The sequence below is a fragment of the Vombatus ursinus genome, unplaced genomic scaffold, assembly GCF_900497805.2.
Source record: "Vombatus ursinus unplaced genomic scaffold, bare-nosed wombat genome assembly UNPS02005459.1, whole genome shotgun sequence".
NCBI lineage: Eukaryota > Metazoa > Chordata > Mammalia > Diprotodontia > Vombatidae > Vombatus > Vombatus ursinus.
Genome location: NW_020945237.1, coordinates 11,095,571 through 11,116,478, shown reverse-complemented (window position 1 = coordinate 11,116,478; position 20,908 = coordinate 11,095,571). Strand labels below are relative to the sequence as shown.

Below are 20,908 nucleotides of genomic sequence, written 5' to 3'. Positions count from 1 at the left end.
TCTGGAGCAACAAAGGACTAGACCTCAGACTCTGACGCTCCTCAGGACCAAATACACACCATACAAGCTTCTGACGATCTCTCCACTAGGTCAATAGCCGCACATGTAGATAGTACTGAAAGGGGAAAACATCCGAAAGCCCTAGATCGTCGTGGTCATGTGGCCACACTAATTCGTTTACTTTTGTCTATCTCTTTTTCCCGAAAACATTCTATGTAGTATATTGCATAGTATGTCACCTCCACTGATTAACTGGTTTATAGATCACCTACATTTGGTGAATATCAGCGCTGCCTTCTTTCAACACTAACTCTATTTATTAATAACACTCTTGCTCCAGAAACAGCAACTGCAGCATTTGTAAGCCTCAAAAAATGTACCTAGGCCAAGCAGTACAAAATAATTACTCAAATGAACCTTTTAAGACAAATTCAGTTAAGTGGGAGACTGGCACACAATAAGGCCACTGCTAGAATGGAGCTTATTTGGAGCATATTCTCCCTGGAGGTTGAGTGTGTGGGGGGAGGGGAGGGGAGGTGTCAGGGTCATTGTGTTCTGATTTAACCAATTATTCTTGATAACTAGTTGTTTGATTCAATTGTTTCTTTGATGCTAGAAGAATGTAGAAGCCATCAGTACCCTTTAAATTGCAATGTCCTTAGCAAAGTCCAGTTGCCCTGCCTCAGTTAAAGGTTCAGGAGCAAGAAGAAAATTCTGATTTTCAACTGTAGCTCACACACTAGCATCCTTTTACTCTAATAACCCTAGCTTTATGCTAATGAAGAGAGTGATAGAAGATAAGATGAAAAGGTATACTGGACTCAGGTTGTAGAGAAAGGGTAAGATAGATGAGATACAAGATATCTCATTCAACTGAGACAGTACTCTAGTTACAGAGGACTGAATAGTTTTAATCTATAAATTGACAAAAGAAAAACTAATTAAGTTTAAAACTAATTAAGGTCAGAATATAACAATCACCAAACCCTTATAAAGACTCAGGAAGGCATACTGAAATAAAAGTGTGTAATACTGTTTGGTTTACAATTGATTCTGTTCATTTGTCTTGCTGCCGTTCACCACTGTTGTTCTCTTTTTCCTTGACCTTAGTTCAATACAAGTGTTCATACTAGTTATACTTCAGATCACCGAAGAAAAATAAATTTAAAAAGGCCATGAACTTAGCCAATTCTTGATTAAACACAGTGAATGACCCTGCCTCATAAATATATAAAGCAACAAAATCCAAAGACACTTAAATTTGGCATTGAGATACATTATCCAGTGATTCTTCTGCATATTTCCCTTTTCAATATTTTCCCCTTAAGGCTAATATTAAAATGAATGTTCTCTACATATACCCCAAATCATGAATGGGAGGGTGGAGTGGGAGGGGATTAGGAATGATAGCAAACAGAGAACCAGGTAGATGGCACAGCAAACCTGTGATTATAAATTTGTTGATATATATATACATATATATATACACATAAACATATATGTATACATATGTAGTGTGTATCAACAAATTTAGATATGTATACATACATACACACATAGTGAATAACATATACTTATGAATTCTCTATCAATGTTAGTATTCAAAACCAGGTTGATATAATTTGGAGTTATTTGAGAAAATTTACTATTCATATTTTTTTACTCATTTCTGGGCATGTATCCCAGGGCAAAGATAGAATTTCCCCATAGATCCCAAATTGATCTCAGCAGTAAAGGGCTGGGGGAAAAATTGGTACCAATTGAACAGGGAATGGATGAATAAACTGTTGTATATGAATGCAATGGAACATTATTGTGGAATAAGAAATCATGGCTGAGAATTCAGCAAAACCCAAGAAGACTTTTATTTATCCCCTTCCCTCTGGAAAACAATCTCCAAATAAATATCGCTAAGATATGGACTTGAGCATAGTGGACTTCTGCTTGAGATTTTCCAGGGGCTCTCTCTTGCTCTGGGATAAAATACAAACTCTTATGTTTGATTTTTAAGACCTTCATAATCTGACTTCATACTACCTGTCCAGGCTTGGCATGCGCTACTCTCCTTCATACATTCCCCCTTCTAGGCAAAATGACCTACCGGATCTCCCATATGTAGCGTTCTATCTCCCATGTCATTGCTCTGACTGTCGCTCACACTTAGAATGCAATTCCCCTTCTCACCTCCACTTTACACCTTCCCATTTCCTTCTCAGATCAATTGCCACTGGAAGGAGAAGGCAGAGGAGGAAGGTTTTGTAACATTCAGGAAATGATTGTGCTATAATACCAAAGGCATTAATTAGACTTATTTAAAAACAACACAACTGGTTGATGCCTGGTGACTTTGCACTAAATTGCACATTCTGTCCCACTCAGATTCCTATCAGCATCATGACAATTTGGTATTGGGCCTAATCCAAATCTCCTGATTCTTTAACAGGAGAGCTGATATTCTGACCTGAGAAATTCCTTACCTATTATGCTTTTGTGATATAAAAATATATGATCCAAATTATCTATATGTGAAGCTTTTTTTCACTGATTTGAGCATATCTCTGAGTTTTTTTAACTGATGTATCTTAATGCACAAAATCTTCCCTTTTGAAAATTATTCCTCTTCCTCAAAGGATAGTTTAGAGATCAATTTCCAGGTACCATCCTCTAAAGTCACTGTTTCAGGAATTTTAGAGTAGTCAACTTTGTCTAATAATTAAAAGATATACTGACTGAGAAATTTCTCTTGGTCTTATCCTGTTAATTATCACTTTATGTCTCTCTATTTCTTTTTTAAAAATTATGATGTTCTTATTCCTATGTAGGATTCACTCATAAGATCAAAATATACCCATATGTTTTTATGTTCATCTACTTATAATAATTATTAAATATATCTGTTGTCATTTTAAAGTATTTTTAAATAATTATTGCATTTAGAAAACCAATAATGCAACTACTCATTAAATATCATTTATAAGAAAATAAAAATGAAATTATTTTACATAATTAATTTCTATAAAACAGGTCATGTGATGTCATCTATCAACAACAACACTGGCAGAAATTTTGTATTTATCATTGTAGTAGGTTTATAATTAAAGAGCAAATATGTAAGGGAAAGAAAAAATTCAACAATTCCAGATGGAAATCTTTATGTGTAACAGATTATTTTTAATCCTTTTTGGAGTCTGTAAAGGGACTAAAAGTTTTTTTTTTAACAACCATTCTAGAGAGCCTGTTAACATTGACTTCTTGAGAGGAACCAAGAAAACAGAAAAGAAACCTACCAAAACTAGATAACTTACTTTCTGAGAGAACCATCTTAATTATTGTCTTGTAAATGAAATGAGAATTACTGAGAAGAAACGTTAATTGGTATCTTGAGAAAGACGATTGATGGGACTCTGTTTCCAGAATAGAGAAGTAAGGAATTGGAGTGATAGTTAAAGGTGAGTTTGACTGTGACCTTTCTCACAAATGATACATTATGAATAATGATTTGTCTTTTTGTTGTTGTTGTTACATAATAAATTGTATATCTAGTCATCTTTGATGCTTATTTAAGCCTAGAAGATTACAGAGTGCACTCAACGTCAAGAAATATGAGTGAAAGCTTTGAGAAAAGAGGTTTTTTCCATTTTATTTAATAAATAATATTTAATAAACTGGGATAGGAGCTCGGAGCTACGATAGCTAATGAGGAAATATCAAAACATACCCTTTTGTCGCCTTAGAACTCAGATTTAAGATACAGAATGATAACTGGCTAATGTTTCCTGGATGACTGAAACAAAAATACAAATATTCCTCTTCAACCCTTGAGTTTCACCTACACCTTTGATTGCCCATGTATGGCAACAATGAGAGCTAGGGCAGAGTACAGATACATCTTATGCAAAGTCTGGAAATTGTTACTTGGTGTATTACTGCCTAAAAAAATTTTCATTACAATATATGCAATTTGACTTCTCGCAAAATAAGTAACTGTGTCATGGAGAGGAGAATGTTTTCCAATAAAACCTTGTTCATTGTTCCTTATTATAAAACCTGTTTATTACAATCTGCCTGCCTTGCCTATTTCTAGTACCACATCTAATAACAAATCCTTTATTGAGAACTTAGCCAAATACAAGGAAATTAGTAAAAAAAAAATAGACCTCAGGATAGCTCAAACTATAATTATTTTTGTTTTGCAAGGCAATCGGGGATAAATGATCAAATTATAATTGTAGTTTTCCTACTTGGATTAAAGACTTTCAAGACTTACTCATTAACTTATTTTTTATATAAACAATTTTTTTTAAAACTTAGATTTTTTTCAATCTCCCATTAGCTACAAATTAAAAAGAAGGCTCTATTATAATCGGGAATTCATTTGAATGTAAAACACATTACTGAGAACATGTTATATGCAATAGGTGCTAGAAATACAAAATCAAAAATATGTTCCCTTCTTTTCCAGAAAAAGGACTCTCTCTAGGCAGACCCTCATCACTTATAGCCTGTTTCAATGAACTAACAATCACTACTTTCCTTACTTCAGGCCTCTCCAAGTTCCAATCAATCCTCAGTTTGACTGCCAAAATGATTTTTCCCCCTATTGCACTGGTGTGACCACATCAGCCCCCTCATCAGTAAGCTCCAGGGGCTCCCTGTTGCCTCCAGGATCAAATATATACTCCTTTATTTGGCATTTAAAATACTTTATAACATGACACCTTCCTGCCTTTTTGGTCTTCTCATACATCACTCTTCTATATAAAGTCCCAGCCCAATCTGGCTAAACTGGTCTACTTCCCTCACATTTGATCTCCCATTACTGTGCCTTTTCACTGATTGTCCCCTATTCCTGGAGTGCTCTGTCCCTTCAACTCCATCCATTGGTTTTCCTGGCTTCCTTCAAGATTCATTTCAAATCGCACCTTTCCAGGACACCTTTCCTGGTTTCCCCAGTTATTGGTGCCTTCCCTTCTGAGATTGCCTTTGACATACTCAGTATATATAATAGCCCTGTATGTACCAAGTATTTATATGTTGTCTCCCTTCTTAGAATGGAGGCCCATTAAAGACTTTGTATGGCAAGAGCAGAGCACAGACAAAATAAACTAAGTGCTAAATAAACACTTGCTGACTTGATACATATAGGAATATGCATGTGAGGCAATTAAAAAAATTCCCTTATGGGAGTTCCCCAAGTAGAGTACTATTGAAATACATTCAGGGAAGAAAAGTAAGGGAGGAAATAAGGATTGAAACAAGCACTTAATAACTACCTACTATTGTGCCAGGCATAGGGCTAAGCATATTATAAATGTTATCTCATCTGATCCTCCCAGCAATCCTAGGAAGTAAGGGCTATTGTTATCTCCACTTTACACTTGAGGAAACTGAGACAGAAGTGAAGTGACACTCAGGGTCACACAGTTAGTAAGTGACTGAGGTTAAATTTGAACTCAAGTCTTCCAGACTGCAGGCCTAGCCCTCTATCCACTGCAAAGTCACATAGAGCATTCCAACTTTTCCATGTCACCATTCTGAAGACTCTACCTTAGTCCTTTCTCTCTTATTCCCTGAGTTCTAAGGTTCCTCACAACCTAAGGATTCAAACTCAGAAATGTCTTTTGTTCTCTAAATCTGACAAGAGGATACTTATGAAGACTGTGGCTCATCCACTATCTAGTACCCCATGAGGCTTCTTAGAGTATCTCAAACTTTTGAAATAAAAGCCAATGATGGATTTCATCTTAATCCACATGGAGGAAATGGAGAGATGCTTATTTGACGGTGATATAAGATTTCCTTCAGGCATGTCATGCATTGGATTTTCTATATGATGATACCACTGTTGCACAAATACTTCGTTCACAATGAGCTAGTCCTGTATTTATTCCCTGAGTGACCATGGTAAATTCAATTTTCATTAAGCATTGTCTATTGATTGGCAAGATACTAAGTAAGTCACCTGACTCTCTCGCCCTTAGTTTCTTCATGTAAAATAAGACAATTTGACCAGCTGATCTCTAAGATTTTTTCCAACTTTATACCCTATGAAATATTTTAACTAATAAAAATATCACTGTCCCAGATCATTTGGAAATATAAATACCACCTCTAAGCAAAGTATTACTCTCTTCTAATCCCATCAATTCATCTGTGTTGCCTTCCCTATTATCGTAGAAGTACCACTAAAATAATGTGCACACTAAAGAACCTTTGGTAAAGTAATGAAAATATCATTTCAAGACATGCTATATAGCTATAAGGACTTTGAATCTAAATAATTATATATTAAGCTATTATCCACATATATGTGTGTGCATGTATATATATATATATATAAATATTATATATATAATATCAACCACTACAAATATATTCACCTTTATGAAATACCAATAAATACCAAGGAACAAAATGACAGTGTGAAGGTGATATACTATCTCTCTTCTTTTCTTCTGTTTTTATTCATTGTCAGATGTGTATATACCCAATATAAAAACACTGTCAGATAAAAATGATTCCCCACAGTCCTAGATAGCATTCATAGATCATAGATCACAAAATATTAGAGCTGGAAGGAACCTTAGAGGTGATTTATTTTAACCCTCTCAAATGATAGTTGAACAAACTGAGTCCTGGAACAGTAAAAAGACTTTTTCAAAGTGATAGACTTAGTTTGTATTGAAATTAGTACCAGAGCAAATTATTATGGGGGGGGTGGGGGGATCAATAAATCAGATTTTCTAAATGTAAAATCTTTTTGCCATGAATGTTTTAAAACTCCAACATCAGGGCCACTTTCAGTTTGGAATCAGAGGACCTGGGTTCTCATTCAATTTCTACCCTATAGGTATCATCTCTTTCGTTAGAGGAGAGCAGGGCTTTTGCACTTACATATCTCTAGCATTTAACAAAAGTCTTGGCATACAGTAAGCACTTAATACATGCTGATTCATTCATTCTCTGGGAATCAGTTCTTCCATCTATAAAAAGAAAGGGGGTTGCATTAGAGAACCCCTAAAACCACATCCATTCAAATGTATGAAGCTATGCCCCTTAGGAAAAGAAAAGGACAGTAATGAAATGAATAACTGACTTAGAATCAATAGGCCTAGACACAAGTCACTTTATCTCTTGGGGTGACATTCTTTTATCTGCAAAACAAGGAGGTTGTATTAGATTATGGTAATTTTAAAAATTCCTTATTGTTTTAACATTCTAGAAATGCTATTTGTGGTCAAATGGGAACTGTTATTTGTGTTTGGGGCTTAGAGTAGTTCTGAGTTTGGAGGAAGTCTTTTTCAACTATAAAGATTTTATTGCAGAAAAAATAACCGTATAATATGAATTCATTTTAAAAGAATGTAGGCTCATTCTATAAAGTCTAAAAGCTGAAAATTTATTTTGTGTAGAATAAAAGACCTTTAAAATGCCAACTCTTGCTGATGCTGATACTAGGAATGTATTTCTATAACTGTCATGTAACCTTGAGTCACTCTCTGGCCTCAAGACCCCTACCCTGATCAAGAAGAACTGCTGACTATTTCTACATGTAGAAAGACAAGTATTCTGTTCACCATCTGATGATGGTGATGATGGTGATGGTTTTTTACTCTATCATTCTATATCATTTTGTGCCAAGATATCTCTATCTCCTATGTAGCTCTCCCTGTAGACAATGTAGCATGAGATTATTTATTGTTACCAGAATACCTCCTACCTCTTCATAACAACTATGTTTAACAATTGTTTGTTCTATCTCCAGCTTATCCAGAAACTAGTTAGTTTCTAAAGAATGTGTTATGGTATCCATCTTGTTGCAAGGCAACAGTACGTTTCCTGTGCTCTATAAAGAGCCTTCTGTTTTGTCCACAATATGCTGTTCCTTTTGGAATGTGGAATCAATGGTGTCTATCACTAGCTAAGCCAAATTCAAGTACTGGTTGGATCAGAGTAACTTAGTGGCTCGCAGATATTCCATTCTTTCCTTCTACCACGCTGTTGCCTTTCATTTCATTTATTTATTAGTTGAACAAACTGAGTCTTGGGACAGTAAAAAGACTTTTCCAAAGTGATAGACTTAGTTTGTATTGGAATTAGTACCAGAGCAAATTGTTACGGGGAAATGGGGGGATCAATAAATCAGATTTTCTAAATGTAAAATCTTCTTGCCATAAATGTTTTAAAATTCCAACATCAGGGCCATTTTCAACTTGGAATCAGAAGATACCATAGGATTTTACAAAACTAAACGTATTATAAAATTTTTATAAAACCACAAAGTTTTGTAAAATTTTACAACAGTTTATAAAAACAAATTTGACAAAACTAAATGTACATGGGGAAAAAATATTAGGACGCAGATAAGGAGATGGAGTCCTCTTAAATCAATGTTGTGTACTGGATACCATTACTAAAGACAAGGACCTCAAGGAAAACTAGGGACTCTATTTTCTGAAATTTGAAGCCTTCTATTTCTACTCAGCTAAAATTTACTCCTCTTCTAGTATCTCTATCTCTATTCCATGATCCTTGTCCTGAAGTTTCCATGTACTGGGTCTCTCAAAAGTGCTAAAGACACTGCTGCCATATAGCAGATGCCTAATGAATGTTTACAGATTAAGTGATCAAACAATCCTACACAGGCATACCTTGTTTTATTGTATTTCATTTGATTGTGCTTTGCGGGCTTTTTTTTTTTTAACAAACTGGTGGCAACCCTGCAGTGATCAAGTCTATTGGTGCCATTTTTTCCAACAGCATGTGCTCACATCATGTCACTGTGTCACACTTTGGTAATTTTCACGATATTTCAAACTTTTTCATGTATCATTCTATATGTTACAGTGATCTGTGGTCAGTGATCTTAGATGTAATTGTTTTGGGGAATCACAAACTGCATCCATGTAGGATGAGACCTTAATCTATAAATGTGTGTGTTCTGACTGCTCCACCAATCTGCCGTTCCCCATGCCTCTCCTTCTCCTTGGGCCTCCCCATTCCAAGACACAACAATATTGGAATTAGGCCAATTAATAACCCTACAATGTCCTTTAAATGTTCAAATGAAAGGAAGAGTCAATCAACACAACAAACTTCATTGTTGTCGTATTTTAAGAATTACGTTCACACTATGTTTCATTTTACTCACTTTATTGTGGTGGTCTGGAACTGAACCATCAAAATCTCCAAGATATTCGCCTCAGTGGCTTCACTGAAATTCTTCTTATTTTAATAGCTTTGCCCTTTTTTCTCATTGCTACTAAAAACATGTCATGTTTACATTACCAGGTCAGTCTTTCTCACAAATACTTTGTTAATACTCTATATTCTATTACTGAAGCATCTTTTGACAGAGAACAAAGAAAGGAAGGAAACAAGCATTTGTTAAGTGCCAACAATGTGCCAGGAACTGTACTATACACTTCACAGATTTTTTTTCATTTGATTCTCACAACAATCCTAGGAGATAGGTGCTATTTTTAATACACATTTTGCAGTTGAAGAAACTGAGGCAGATGGAGGTTAAGTGACATGCCCTGGATCACACAGTTATTAAGTGTCTAAGACTGGATTCAATTCTCAATTGCAGGTCTAGTGCTTCAAAAGTCTCCATCCTTTCTAGATCAATTTAAGGGTTATTACTGTGACCTTTCCCATTTTCCATCCACTTACCTCCATGTCTAATATGCACACATATAACATTATTAGATTCCTATGAAAATATGATTTCTCATGATAGTTTCCCCTTCAATGTAGCACTCGACTAGTTTTGTCTTGATCCTTTTTATGTCAAAGGTCCAGGTCTTACAACTTTCTCCACACATTTATTACTCTGCCTTTATTCCCAAACAGGTAATTATCATTTATGGCCCACTGTTTTGACCATGTAACATGGAGGCACAAAGCATGAAGGAATCATTTCTTTAACCTATTCTCCTAACTGGACAATCTGGAACCCGTCATATCTGTCCACAATCTTAAAAGTGAACAAAATTTACCCCAGTAATGTATTTTCCCAATATAAATTTTAAGAGCACAATAGGTTTTCCTAACACTAGAGGATAGAAGTTCTTCAGAGTTGTTAGGTAAGTGCTGTACGTCATTTCCTTGGGGAGAGATAGATAGATGTACTCCTATATGCATATATGTGTGTTATGTGTACACACATATCAATATATATACACATACATACACACAATTTTATATACACAATATATGTGTGTATATATGTGTGTGTATAACACACACATCTATGTATACACAATTGATAGTACACTCATGTTAAGACTACTGGAGTTTTATTGCATCTGTCAGTGCTTCTTTATCATTTTGTCATAGTGGAGCAAAGTGACTTACAGCAGGCAGATTCATCTTCATTAAACTGACAGTCTGGTACTCCATCACATAGCAAGAGAGATGGAATGCATTCATTTGCTGAACACTGAAACTCCATTTTCCCACAGGTCTGAGGAGGAAACCTGGTAGGACAATCCAACTCATCAGTTCCATCCACGCAATCTTCCTGCCCATTACATTTTCCAGACAGCAGCACACACTGCGGTGTGTAAATACAGGGGAACTGATCAGCCTCACAGCGTGTTGGCAGTATTGTGACAGGGCCTAGGACAAAGGAACAAAACAAAATCATATTAAAGAAAGATGTGTCAACTATTATAATATCCATTATTAAATCACTACAGCATATTTTTGTTCCTACAGCAATGTATAGAAACATAGAGACAATCATTAAGAAGTCCTGGGTTCAAATCCAGCTTCCAATGCATACTGACTGTATGGTCCCAAGTAAGTCATTTAACCTCCTAGCACTCCAGGTAACAGGTAACTCTTTAAGACTATAAGTAACAAAGTGATCAAAAGATATGAACAGGAAGATTTTAGCCAAAGAAATCAAAGCTATCTATACTCATATGAAAAAATGTTTTAAATTAATTTTGATTAGAAAAATGCAAATTAAAACAACTCTGAGGTACCACCTCACACCTATCAGATTGGCTAATATGACAGAAAAGGAAAATTGAGACACTAATGTGCTGTTGGTGGAGTTGTGAACTGATTCAACCATTCTAGAGAGTAATTTGGAATTATTTCCAAAGGGCTATAAAACCATGCATACTCTTTGACCCAACAATACCACTAATAGGTCTTTATCCCAAAGAGATAAAAAAGGAAAAGGACCTACATGTATGAAAATATTCAAATCTGGCCTCAGACACTTACTATCTGTGGAATCTTGGCCAAGTCACTTAATTCCATTTGCCTCAGTTTCCTTATCTATAAAAAATGAGCTAGAGAAGAAAAGGGCAATCCACTCTAGTATCTTTGCCAAGAAAACTCCCAATTGGATCATAAAGAACTGGACATGACTGAAATGACTAAACCACAACTAATCTCTACACCTACCTCTATATCTATATGATATTATATATATATATGTATATATATAATCTACATCTGCACAATGTATATATACACATATATTTATACTTTTATCATTAATATTTATTTCTATGTCTACATATACACCGATATCTATAACAGTGTTCTGAGTTCTTGCTAGTCTCAGCAGTGGTTATATAGATTTTCACTAATGCATTCAGACTATCTTGTCTTATGATAAAATCAGAAAAGAATTGCAGAATCTCAGAGTTGGAAAAGTCATCAAAGGCTATCTAATCCAACCTGTATCTGAACAAGAATTTCCCCTACAATATAAATAAGGGGTGATCTAGCCTATGCTTGAAAATCTATAGTGGAAGAAAATCTACTGCCACCTAAGGCATGACACTTTTGCAGAGTTTTAACTGTTAAAAAGATTTCTTTTCATAAAGACTATTTTTTCCTATCAATAGTCATCTATTGCTCCCAGTTCTGTGCTTTGGAGCTAACTGGAATAAAATGAATCCCAATTTCATATGAAAACCCTTCAAGAACTTGAAGAAAACCACCATCCTGCCCCAAGGTCTTCTCTTCTCCAAGTTAAACATCACCAGTTCCTTCAATTAATTCTCACATGACCTAATCTTATGCTGGTTGTCTTCTTCTGGGTGGTCTTCAGCTCATCAATGTTCTTCCTAAAATGATACCCTAGAGGAGAACAAAATACTCCAAGGGTATTAGGCAAATGTATAAGGTCACTTCACACATTTGCTAGATTTGGATATCACGTGGCCAGACAACACAGTCAAACTAACTAGCATGCTTAGTGACTGAAGTCAATTTCTTGGTGTCTTTAGCATCATGGTACTACTGGGCTAATCACTATCGATGGGAAACTTATACAAATGTAGGATTGTAGAATACATATATATTATTAATTTAATCTTGGCAAATAAATTACACTTTCAGTTTATTTCAAATGATTCTTTTATGAATGGCCTTTGACTGACTGATTCGAACTATTCAATTCTACCATGTTAATTCCATGTATTAGAAAGAAGATACAGTGTGTGTATGTGTGTCTGTTTCTAATATAGTGTGTTTTGAAGTTCTCCTAGATAAGGTAATTCATGAATGAAATTTCCATCTGTAATTAATAAAATAATAAGAACAGTTAGCATTTACATTGTACCTACTATGGGCCAGGCTAAGAGCTTTACAAATATCATCTCACTTGAATACACCAAAGTTTAAAAAAGCTGAATAGACTGTATCTATAACTTATTTTCATTTCCAGATGCAGCTGAAAATGAAAATAAAACATCTGAGTCATTTTAATACAGTACTTCCATTTTGCTGGGCTTAAAATATTAAACTTTTGTTAATAGAGGAGAATCAATTCTCTCTGCTTCAACTAATTCTCAGACTATTCTTTAAAATTTGGTAAAAGAAAAAAATAACAATCAGATGGTCAGTTACTTTAATACTGTTCCACAACTATTTTTCCTCTCCAAGGGATTGCAGAAAAGGGAATAACCTCTGTTTTTAGGGATCACTTCCATAAAGTCACATCACCAAATTTTGGACAGGATGAGATCAAGTACTGCCACTTAGGGAGCAGTGTGCACAAACATATCAACATCCAAGTTGAACTAAGATTTAAAGACTTCCAGAAAGAGAAATGCTATGGCTTTATTTAATATTCTAAATAATCCAATCATCTTTTTGAGTAGGGATCTTTCTTATATCGAACCAAGTTCCTTTCCATGTAAGACCATTTCTCCTTGTTTGTCACTCACTGAGATGAAGAACCACTGGTAAATATCTTCCTTCTATGGCTCTTTACATATCTGAAAGTCATTAAGCCTTCTCTTTTATAGACTAAATACCAATTTCTTTCACATTCCTCATGACCTGTTTTTCATCTCAAATCATTTTTTGTTGTTTTTCCTTGTTTTCCTTTTTTTTAAAGTTTTTCCATATTTATTTTAAATGCAGAAACCAGAAGAATAATAATACTTTAATAATACCTGATTAATGAAAAGTGAAGTGGTCTAACTATCCACCTTCTCTTTTTTAAGTTACAGCACACCTTGGCAGACATTCATACCGTAGTACACTGTGAAGTCCATGTCTCTGTCATCAGAGTTTGGGTAATTGGGATCAACCCTATCACTAATATTTATACCCCACATGATCATGGATAAGTTTAAACTCTGTAGGGCTCCAGGTTCCTCATCTATACGATGAGGGGAATGAAGTAGATTGTCTCTGTTGTCCCTCATAGCCCTAGATCTAGGATCCTATGAAGTCCAAAATTTGTCATCAGCAAACATATGGAGAAGTCCAAGTATATGCAACATGATACCCCGATGTCCAGCATCTTCAGGAGTTGAGGAGAATGCCTTACTATCTGAAAACCCAGGTGGAATATGGTAAAGTATAGGGAGAGAGTTGTAGCTCTGTAACCATTTCCTTTCTCTTCCTCTCCTCCTCCTTCTTCTTCTGCTTCTGCTTCTTCACCTTCATCTTCTGTTTTCTCCTCCTTTTCCTTATAATCTTTTTTCCTTTTCCTCCTCTTCCACCTTATTCTTCTTTTATTCATCTGTCTTTACAGATTTCATCCCTTCTGTATTCTCACATAAGTTTGGCCCCACAACTAGAATCCATTAGACATACTGTGAAATACATGACATATTTCTTGGGAAAAGATATTCAGAGGCCTTTAATGAACAAAAATCCTACCCTTCCTACACAAACATTTAATCTCTCCTTACCACCAAATGGGTCCCTTATATTTATATGTTTGTTCAGAGCTGGTATGGAGACAGGGAGATGTCTTTGATGTGATAGCTTCACTCACACATTCTTCAAAGTACAGTGAGAATGGCAATTCTGTGTCTAATAGTTATTGAGACATTTCTATATGCAAAAACATTTTTAGTTCTGATAGAAATTAACTCCATGAGTTGGTAGCAATACTGTTACAACAGGAATTTTATTAAATTTTTATATTTGTAAATGCCCATAATTTTATGTTTAGCCTCATATTTACTCTAGATCCATTTTCTCTACTGATTAAATAAAGCAAAAAAAAAAGGTTTTATAATCTTGAATTTATTGATTAGCTTTGCTAACCAGGATGCTCTAAAAGCCAAACTTTATCATATCCTTGAAGACAAATCCCAAATCTAGGCCTAGTACTTTTCCTAGGATCTGTGAACAAAAACAAACAAAGAAACAAACAAACAAAAACCTGAGATGACTCTATTTCAATAGAATTGTTTTCCTTTGTCATCCTATGTATTTTATCATAAGCATTTAAAACCATTATTCCAAGAAGAGATCCATAGACCTCACTAGACAATCAAAGGTATTTATGACACAATAAAAGCAAGGAACTTATGGTATGAACGAATGATAGGACTTGCGGTCAACAGACCAGACTTCATGTGCCAGCCCCAACACTGACCAGTTATGTGACTTAGGCAAGTAGCTTAACCTCTTTGAGGTTCAGTTTCCTTGGCTCCAAAATGGGCATGATAAAACTAGCTCACAGGATTATGAGGATCAAAGGAGATAACCCATGTAAATTATTTTGTAGGAATAGTGTCACAAGGACTAACAGTGAGGCTGACTACGAATGCTAAAGCTATTGATACAAGAAGATTTCTTTTTATTTATAGAAGAGAAAAGAGGAGGATCAAGGGGGAGCAAAGACCATTGATGAAGGTAGATGGGCTCATAATTGTGAATGACAGAGAGAAGACAAAACTACTTCTCACTTTTCAACTTGGCAATGTAAAAAATGGTTTCTCTTGGTTATCTGTGTCTTGGAGACTTAGAGTTCCACCCTGCCAGCCTTCTGTCCGAAGTTGTTCAGAAAGACATCTCTGATGATGAGATTGCATTAAATCTTTTTATCTTGGTGAAATTCCAACCCATGCCTGAATTGATTTTATTCTACTCAGGTTTGGGTGGAGACAGACTCCCAAGACTGGGGGTGGTATTTCCTTTGATGGTAGGCATTATTGACCTGTGTAGACTAGTGATCTAAAGCCAGTACTCAAGACCTCATTTTGATACGACCCACCTCCTAGTGTGTTGACTAATCATGGTTGAGTGGCGCCCCTTGGGAACACCTACTCTTCGAAGGGCATATAAGACTGTACCCCAAAATCCCAAACTGGACAGTTCTGAGCTGGCTCCCTTTGGGAGGGCCCAGTTTTGGACTGGATTCCCATACAATGCATATGCTTAAGAGAAATTAAACTGAGGACACATGCACCCTAATTTCATTTGTCTCTTTCTTAGAATAAATAAATTAGGGTTCACATTAATTGACCAAATGGAAGAGTTAACATTCAGACCCAACACAGATTTAGAACTAGAAAAGACCTCAGAAGTCAACTAGTTCCCACCTCATTTTATATATGAAAAAACTGGGGCCCATGGGCTGGAATGTGTTGGGGTTCTAACCACTTGAAGAATCCATCTTTAAGTTTTCATTGGGAGCACCTGCACATCAATACCTCAGAAATAGGCAAATCAGAATATGACTTATTGTTCTGTGAATTTTCTAGATTTGAGAAAATATTAATTATGTAGATCAAACTTAAAAGTGTGTGCCTGCATTTTTTTTTAGAGAGAACCAAGCGGTTAAACATTTAGCAGCACACTACTTACTACATTTCCCTATAAACATTCCTTAAGCTCACCAGGAGTGCAGCAGGAGGCTAAGGGAATGAGCCAGGCTGGAGATCTGGTGAGTGTAAGCTAACAACAATAATGATGATGATTCTAACTATAATAAATGTAAAAAAAATAAGAACTGCAAAGTGTTTTACATCCGTTATCTCCTCTAAGCATTACAATAGCCCTCCCCATAGGGATCATGTAGCTTGCCCAAGGCTACATGAGTAATAACTGATAGAACCTGGATTTGAAGTCAGGTCATCTGAATCCAAATCCAGAACTCTCTTTGGTGATTACTGGAAGTTGTTTCCATTTTTCTCAATGGATGTGGGGATAAAAAAATTATTAAATCTCTTCCATATGGATTTTGCAAACAATGTTGTTTCATTTGGGTAAAGTTGGGTTTTTTTTGCCCCATCATTTACATATAGATCTTAGGAGGAAAATTAATTGTTTCTTTAAATAGGAAGCCTCCTGAGACAATATGGAATAAGATTTAATTACAACTCTTGACTAACTGGAATTTTCTATTTACCCAATATGCCAAACAGCAGAGCTTTTACTACAGTCTCTAAAACTCCACTTTATATTGTACATGCAGATGGACACAGTATCCCAAACTTTAAGTGTTTCTTTCTTCTCTCACAGGATGTTGTGTACCTTTGTTCATCTATATTTGAATAGCATTTGGAATTCCTTTGCCAAAGAAATAAAAAAATGATTTTTTATAATGTTAACTTATAATGAAGTCCAATGAAACATTTTTATGAATTTCATGTAAGTTTAGAAAGTCTCTAATATGCCTGAGGACACAGTGAATAATGCATTTATCTTTATGAATAATATGTTTAATACAAACAAAACTGATCTTGTTTCAAAATGGAAAAAATAAACAAGAAGATTCAGGTTTAGAAACTAAATATTAAGATAAAAGTATTCAAAAACAAATATTGTTCTTTGTGAAACAAATGGTGACATGCTAATAGGATAACCTTTTAATTCAGACAGAAGGGAGCACATGAATATGTCCATCTCTAAAAGGTATATTCACTAAAAACACATAAAACAAAGATATTTTAAAATACACAACTGATACTCCAAATTCATCAGAGAATCAATTTTTAATTAGTTACAAAGAAGATTCTTTTGGTCTAGCAGATTTTGAGTCACTGGCTAATTATGTTCTGATTTCTATTGTGTGTACCTTCATTTAACATGAACTTCTAACATAGCTTTTACTTAAAAAAACGAGTCATCAATTTAGAAAGATTAGTCACAAGTTTACATCACTTCATAAGATTTTGGGGATTTGTAAAGCAAAGACTTAAAATAAGCTAATTTAGTGGAGACTATTTGAAGATGATTTGTGTGACCGTACAGGTTACAATGCCATCTTCTTGCTCAGTGTCACTAGAGTATAATTTCTAAGTGAAAAGACTGTCTTTTTCACATATGAGCACTTTCATTATTGAAAGGGCTAGGAAAAAGAATTTTTATGCTAAGCAACTCTTGGAGGATGTAAAGTACTGTCTCGTTTCAACATGAAGAATTTAGTTGCTGAAACAATCAGGAAAGGAACATTTGGCATAAAATTAATAAAACTAAGATGAAGAAACACATTTTTTTCTGTTAAAATATGAGGAGAGACATAAAAAGTCAGGATGATTGTAGAGAGGACTGGCTCTCAGATCAAGGAGAGGACCTGCCAATTTAGAGAAAGGCAATAAATCACTAGGTATTGTGATCCCTCAGCTAATTTTCATTTGATTGTTTTTAGAGTTTGAGAATTTAAAATTGACAAAATAAAAAAATTTATAATTGTTTGGAGATGATAGGAAGATCAAAGAAGGACTATTGTCTTTATAAATAAAAGAAAGATTTTGTGAATTTTACTTTATAAGGGAAAGACACATCATTGACCATCATAAAATTCTGATTTGAGGCACAGGGAAATTAGAAAATCTAGCTGTGATGGTGCAGAGTTAAGAAGCTAGCAGGAGAATTAAGTGAGGTTAGGAGTTTAATGGGAAAAGTCTGGCAGGATATCCTATCACTTGATAGGAGGGCTTCAGTTGCTGTGCTGGGTGTTTGCAGATTGACTGGTAAAAGGCCAAAAGTTCACTGGAAAATTCTACTGTGGTTTGTCCTATTGCCCTCAAGAGCCACCTTCATATTGAGAAAGGTTAGATCTATTAAAACTGTGTGATTGCTCTCTGTAGCCCACTGTAGTCTGATAGGGAAAAATAGAAAGGGAAAATATGTTTTTCATCAACCTTGCTATAGTAAGATGCTAAGAACTAACTAGATGATGCAAGATCTTGCTGAGGGAAAAGGTGGCTAGACTTGTCCGCATTACCTAGAGAAATGATCTGAGGAGCTTAGCTGTTCTTGGGTTTAAGAATACTGCATGTCAGTACAGTAGCAAAACATTTTCTCAGTGACTTGTTAAAGAGTGATTATGAGCCAAAAGAGTTTGTTACCATTTTATCAGTGCCAGTAGAGAAGAGAAGCTTATTTGCCCACCAGGAAATATATGAAGACCAGAAAGGGAGTATAAAACAGAAAAGCTACTTTATGTGGGATAAGTCGTTCCTGAAGGACCCAAGGACTTCAAGGTCTAGTTCAGAATTATGTATTTCCCTAAGCACATGGAATTTTCCTCACTTATGAGCCTCCTTCCTATAGGTTTCTATAAATGCATGCCCACTCTTCTCCACACATCCAGGGACTACAATGAGGGGACACTGTGACTTAGGTTAATGTGCTCAGTATACTGTATTGATTATTACCGCATTTGCCTTATTCTGATTAAATGTGATTTTATGATTTTTCTTGCTTTTACATTATTGTTAAATAAATTATTTGTGTTTAAGAGTTATGATGTCATAGTGAGTGATTTTATATAAACAAGATGCACACCAGTGGGATCACAGATGCTCTACTGGTGAGTAGAAGGAGTGTACCACACCCAACATATACAAACAACAGGTTTAACCCTTAAAGAATTTGATCCATGGTTGCATGGTAGTAGTTCTCTTCTGGCAATCTCAAACCTGCCAATGTGAAGATAGGTTGGAGTTAGTGAGCTATCCCAGAGAGAGAGGAAGTGACCACACATAGAGGAGTTAGGTTAGGAAGATAAGATTTGAAAGAGTTAGATGGAAGGAACAGAGTGTGGCATTATTGGTATGAAGTGGAAATGGCCAGAGGTACAAGAGTATGAAGAGTGAGTAAATTGAAAGACTTGTTTTGCTTGTAGAAGGAATAAGAGAAGAAAGCAGAGACTGGGAAAGAAAATGAAAACAATCACTGAGATAACTTTCCACCCAAAAATCTTAGGATTATAAATGGAGAAGAAAATGCACATCCTATTTGATACAGGTCTTGGAGGAATCTCATGAAAGATTCTGTGATTTGAAGTGAGTTAGTCAAATAGCAAGTAAGGGAGTTATTCAGAGGATCCAAACTCTGTAAAGGAAAGGAGAGGACATGAGAAACAAGGCAAGTTTTTAACCTAGGGCTTACTGACTGTAAGTCCAATGCCTTATCCACTATTCCACCGGGCCATGTTGTTAGAAAAAGAGAAAGGAAGGTGGGAGGGAGAGAAGGAGTGAGAGAGAGAGAGAGACAGAGACAGAGACAGAGACAGAGACAGAGAGAAAGAGAGAGAGAGAGAATCAAGATACAGAGTACTTCAAAATTCTTAGTGCAGTTTTAGGCTATTAAAATTTAGAACCACATTATATTTCTTGAGGTATAAAGAAAGAAAAAGAAAAGAAAGAAAAAGCCATTTTGAAGTTGGGAAAGAGATTATCTTGAGTCCTACGCTGTCAAGGGAAAGTGCATACATGCCAATAGCAAGCAAAAAGTTGGGAAATGGAAGGGAAAAAAAGAAGCAGGGATAGTGATGCAGAGACAGGTTGAATAGAAATAGGAAAGGAAGTGAGTCTGCATTGGAATGGGTCCTCTTTTTCTCCACAGCATCATGGCTAAGGCTGACATAGAGATGCTAAAACACAATGATGCTGACAGAGAAGGCCGGGAGGAGGGGGTCCTGTAGTTATAGAAAACAAAGACATGATACAACTTGCACTCAAGAATCACAATACTTTTCTGGTAATCTGCCTTGGGAACATCACTTTTATCTCATCAACTGAGAAAGGATACATCCATATGTTGAATTCAAAATCTTTCCATCAGTTTTCCCTATTTAAAGAAGAAAAGCAAATTTCCAAAATTATTCAAAAGGAGACCCAAGGTTTAGACTATTAAACATTTCTATATCACTATTAATTCCTAGAGATAGACAAGTACCACCTGTTTAGAATAGAACATATACCATAAAGAAAATCAGATAATTTATTAACTGTCTCAGAGAACAAAGGATAGAGAGGGAGAAAAGTATTTTGCTTAAAGACACAAAACACTCATTAGGGCTTTATTGACATAAATGAGAAGATCATGGAAGTATTATTGAATTAAAATGCAATACATGTATCTTTGTGTGTGTGTGTGGTGCTATATTTTTAAAAACAAATTTTTTATTAACAAATTTATTCATTTATTTTTAGTTTTCAACATTCACTTCCATAAGATTTTGAGTTCCAAATTTTCTCCCCATCTCTTTCCTCCCCCCCGCCCTAAGATGATGTGTAAATTGCTATAGGCTTAACATATACTTTTATGTTAAACCTGTTTTCACATTAGTCATGTTGTAAAGAAGGATTAGAACCAATGGGAGAAACTGCAAGAAAGAAGAAACAAATGAGAGAGAGAGAGAGAGAGAGAGAGAGAGAGAGAGAGAGAGAGAGAG

At 35.3% G+C, this 20,908-nt stretch overlaps 1 protein-coding gene across 1 annotated transcript in view; it reads right to left on the bottom strand.

Moving 5' to 3' along the window:
• The window catches only part of MALRD1 (MAM and LDL receptor class A domain containing 1), an 832,608-nt gene that overhangs the window by 124,472 nt on the left and 687,228 nt on the right, over positions 1-20,908 (bottom strand). Inside the window, 1 exon segment of the mRNA XM_027847861.1 lies at positions 10,360-10,623. Coding sequence (XP_027703662.1) covers positions 10,360-10,623 — 264 coding nt within the window.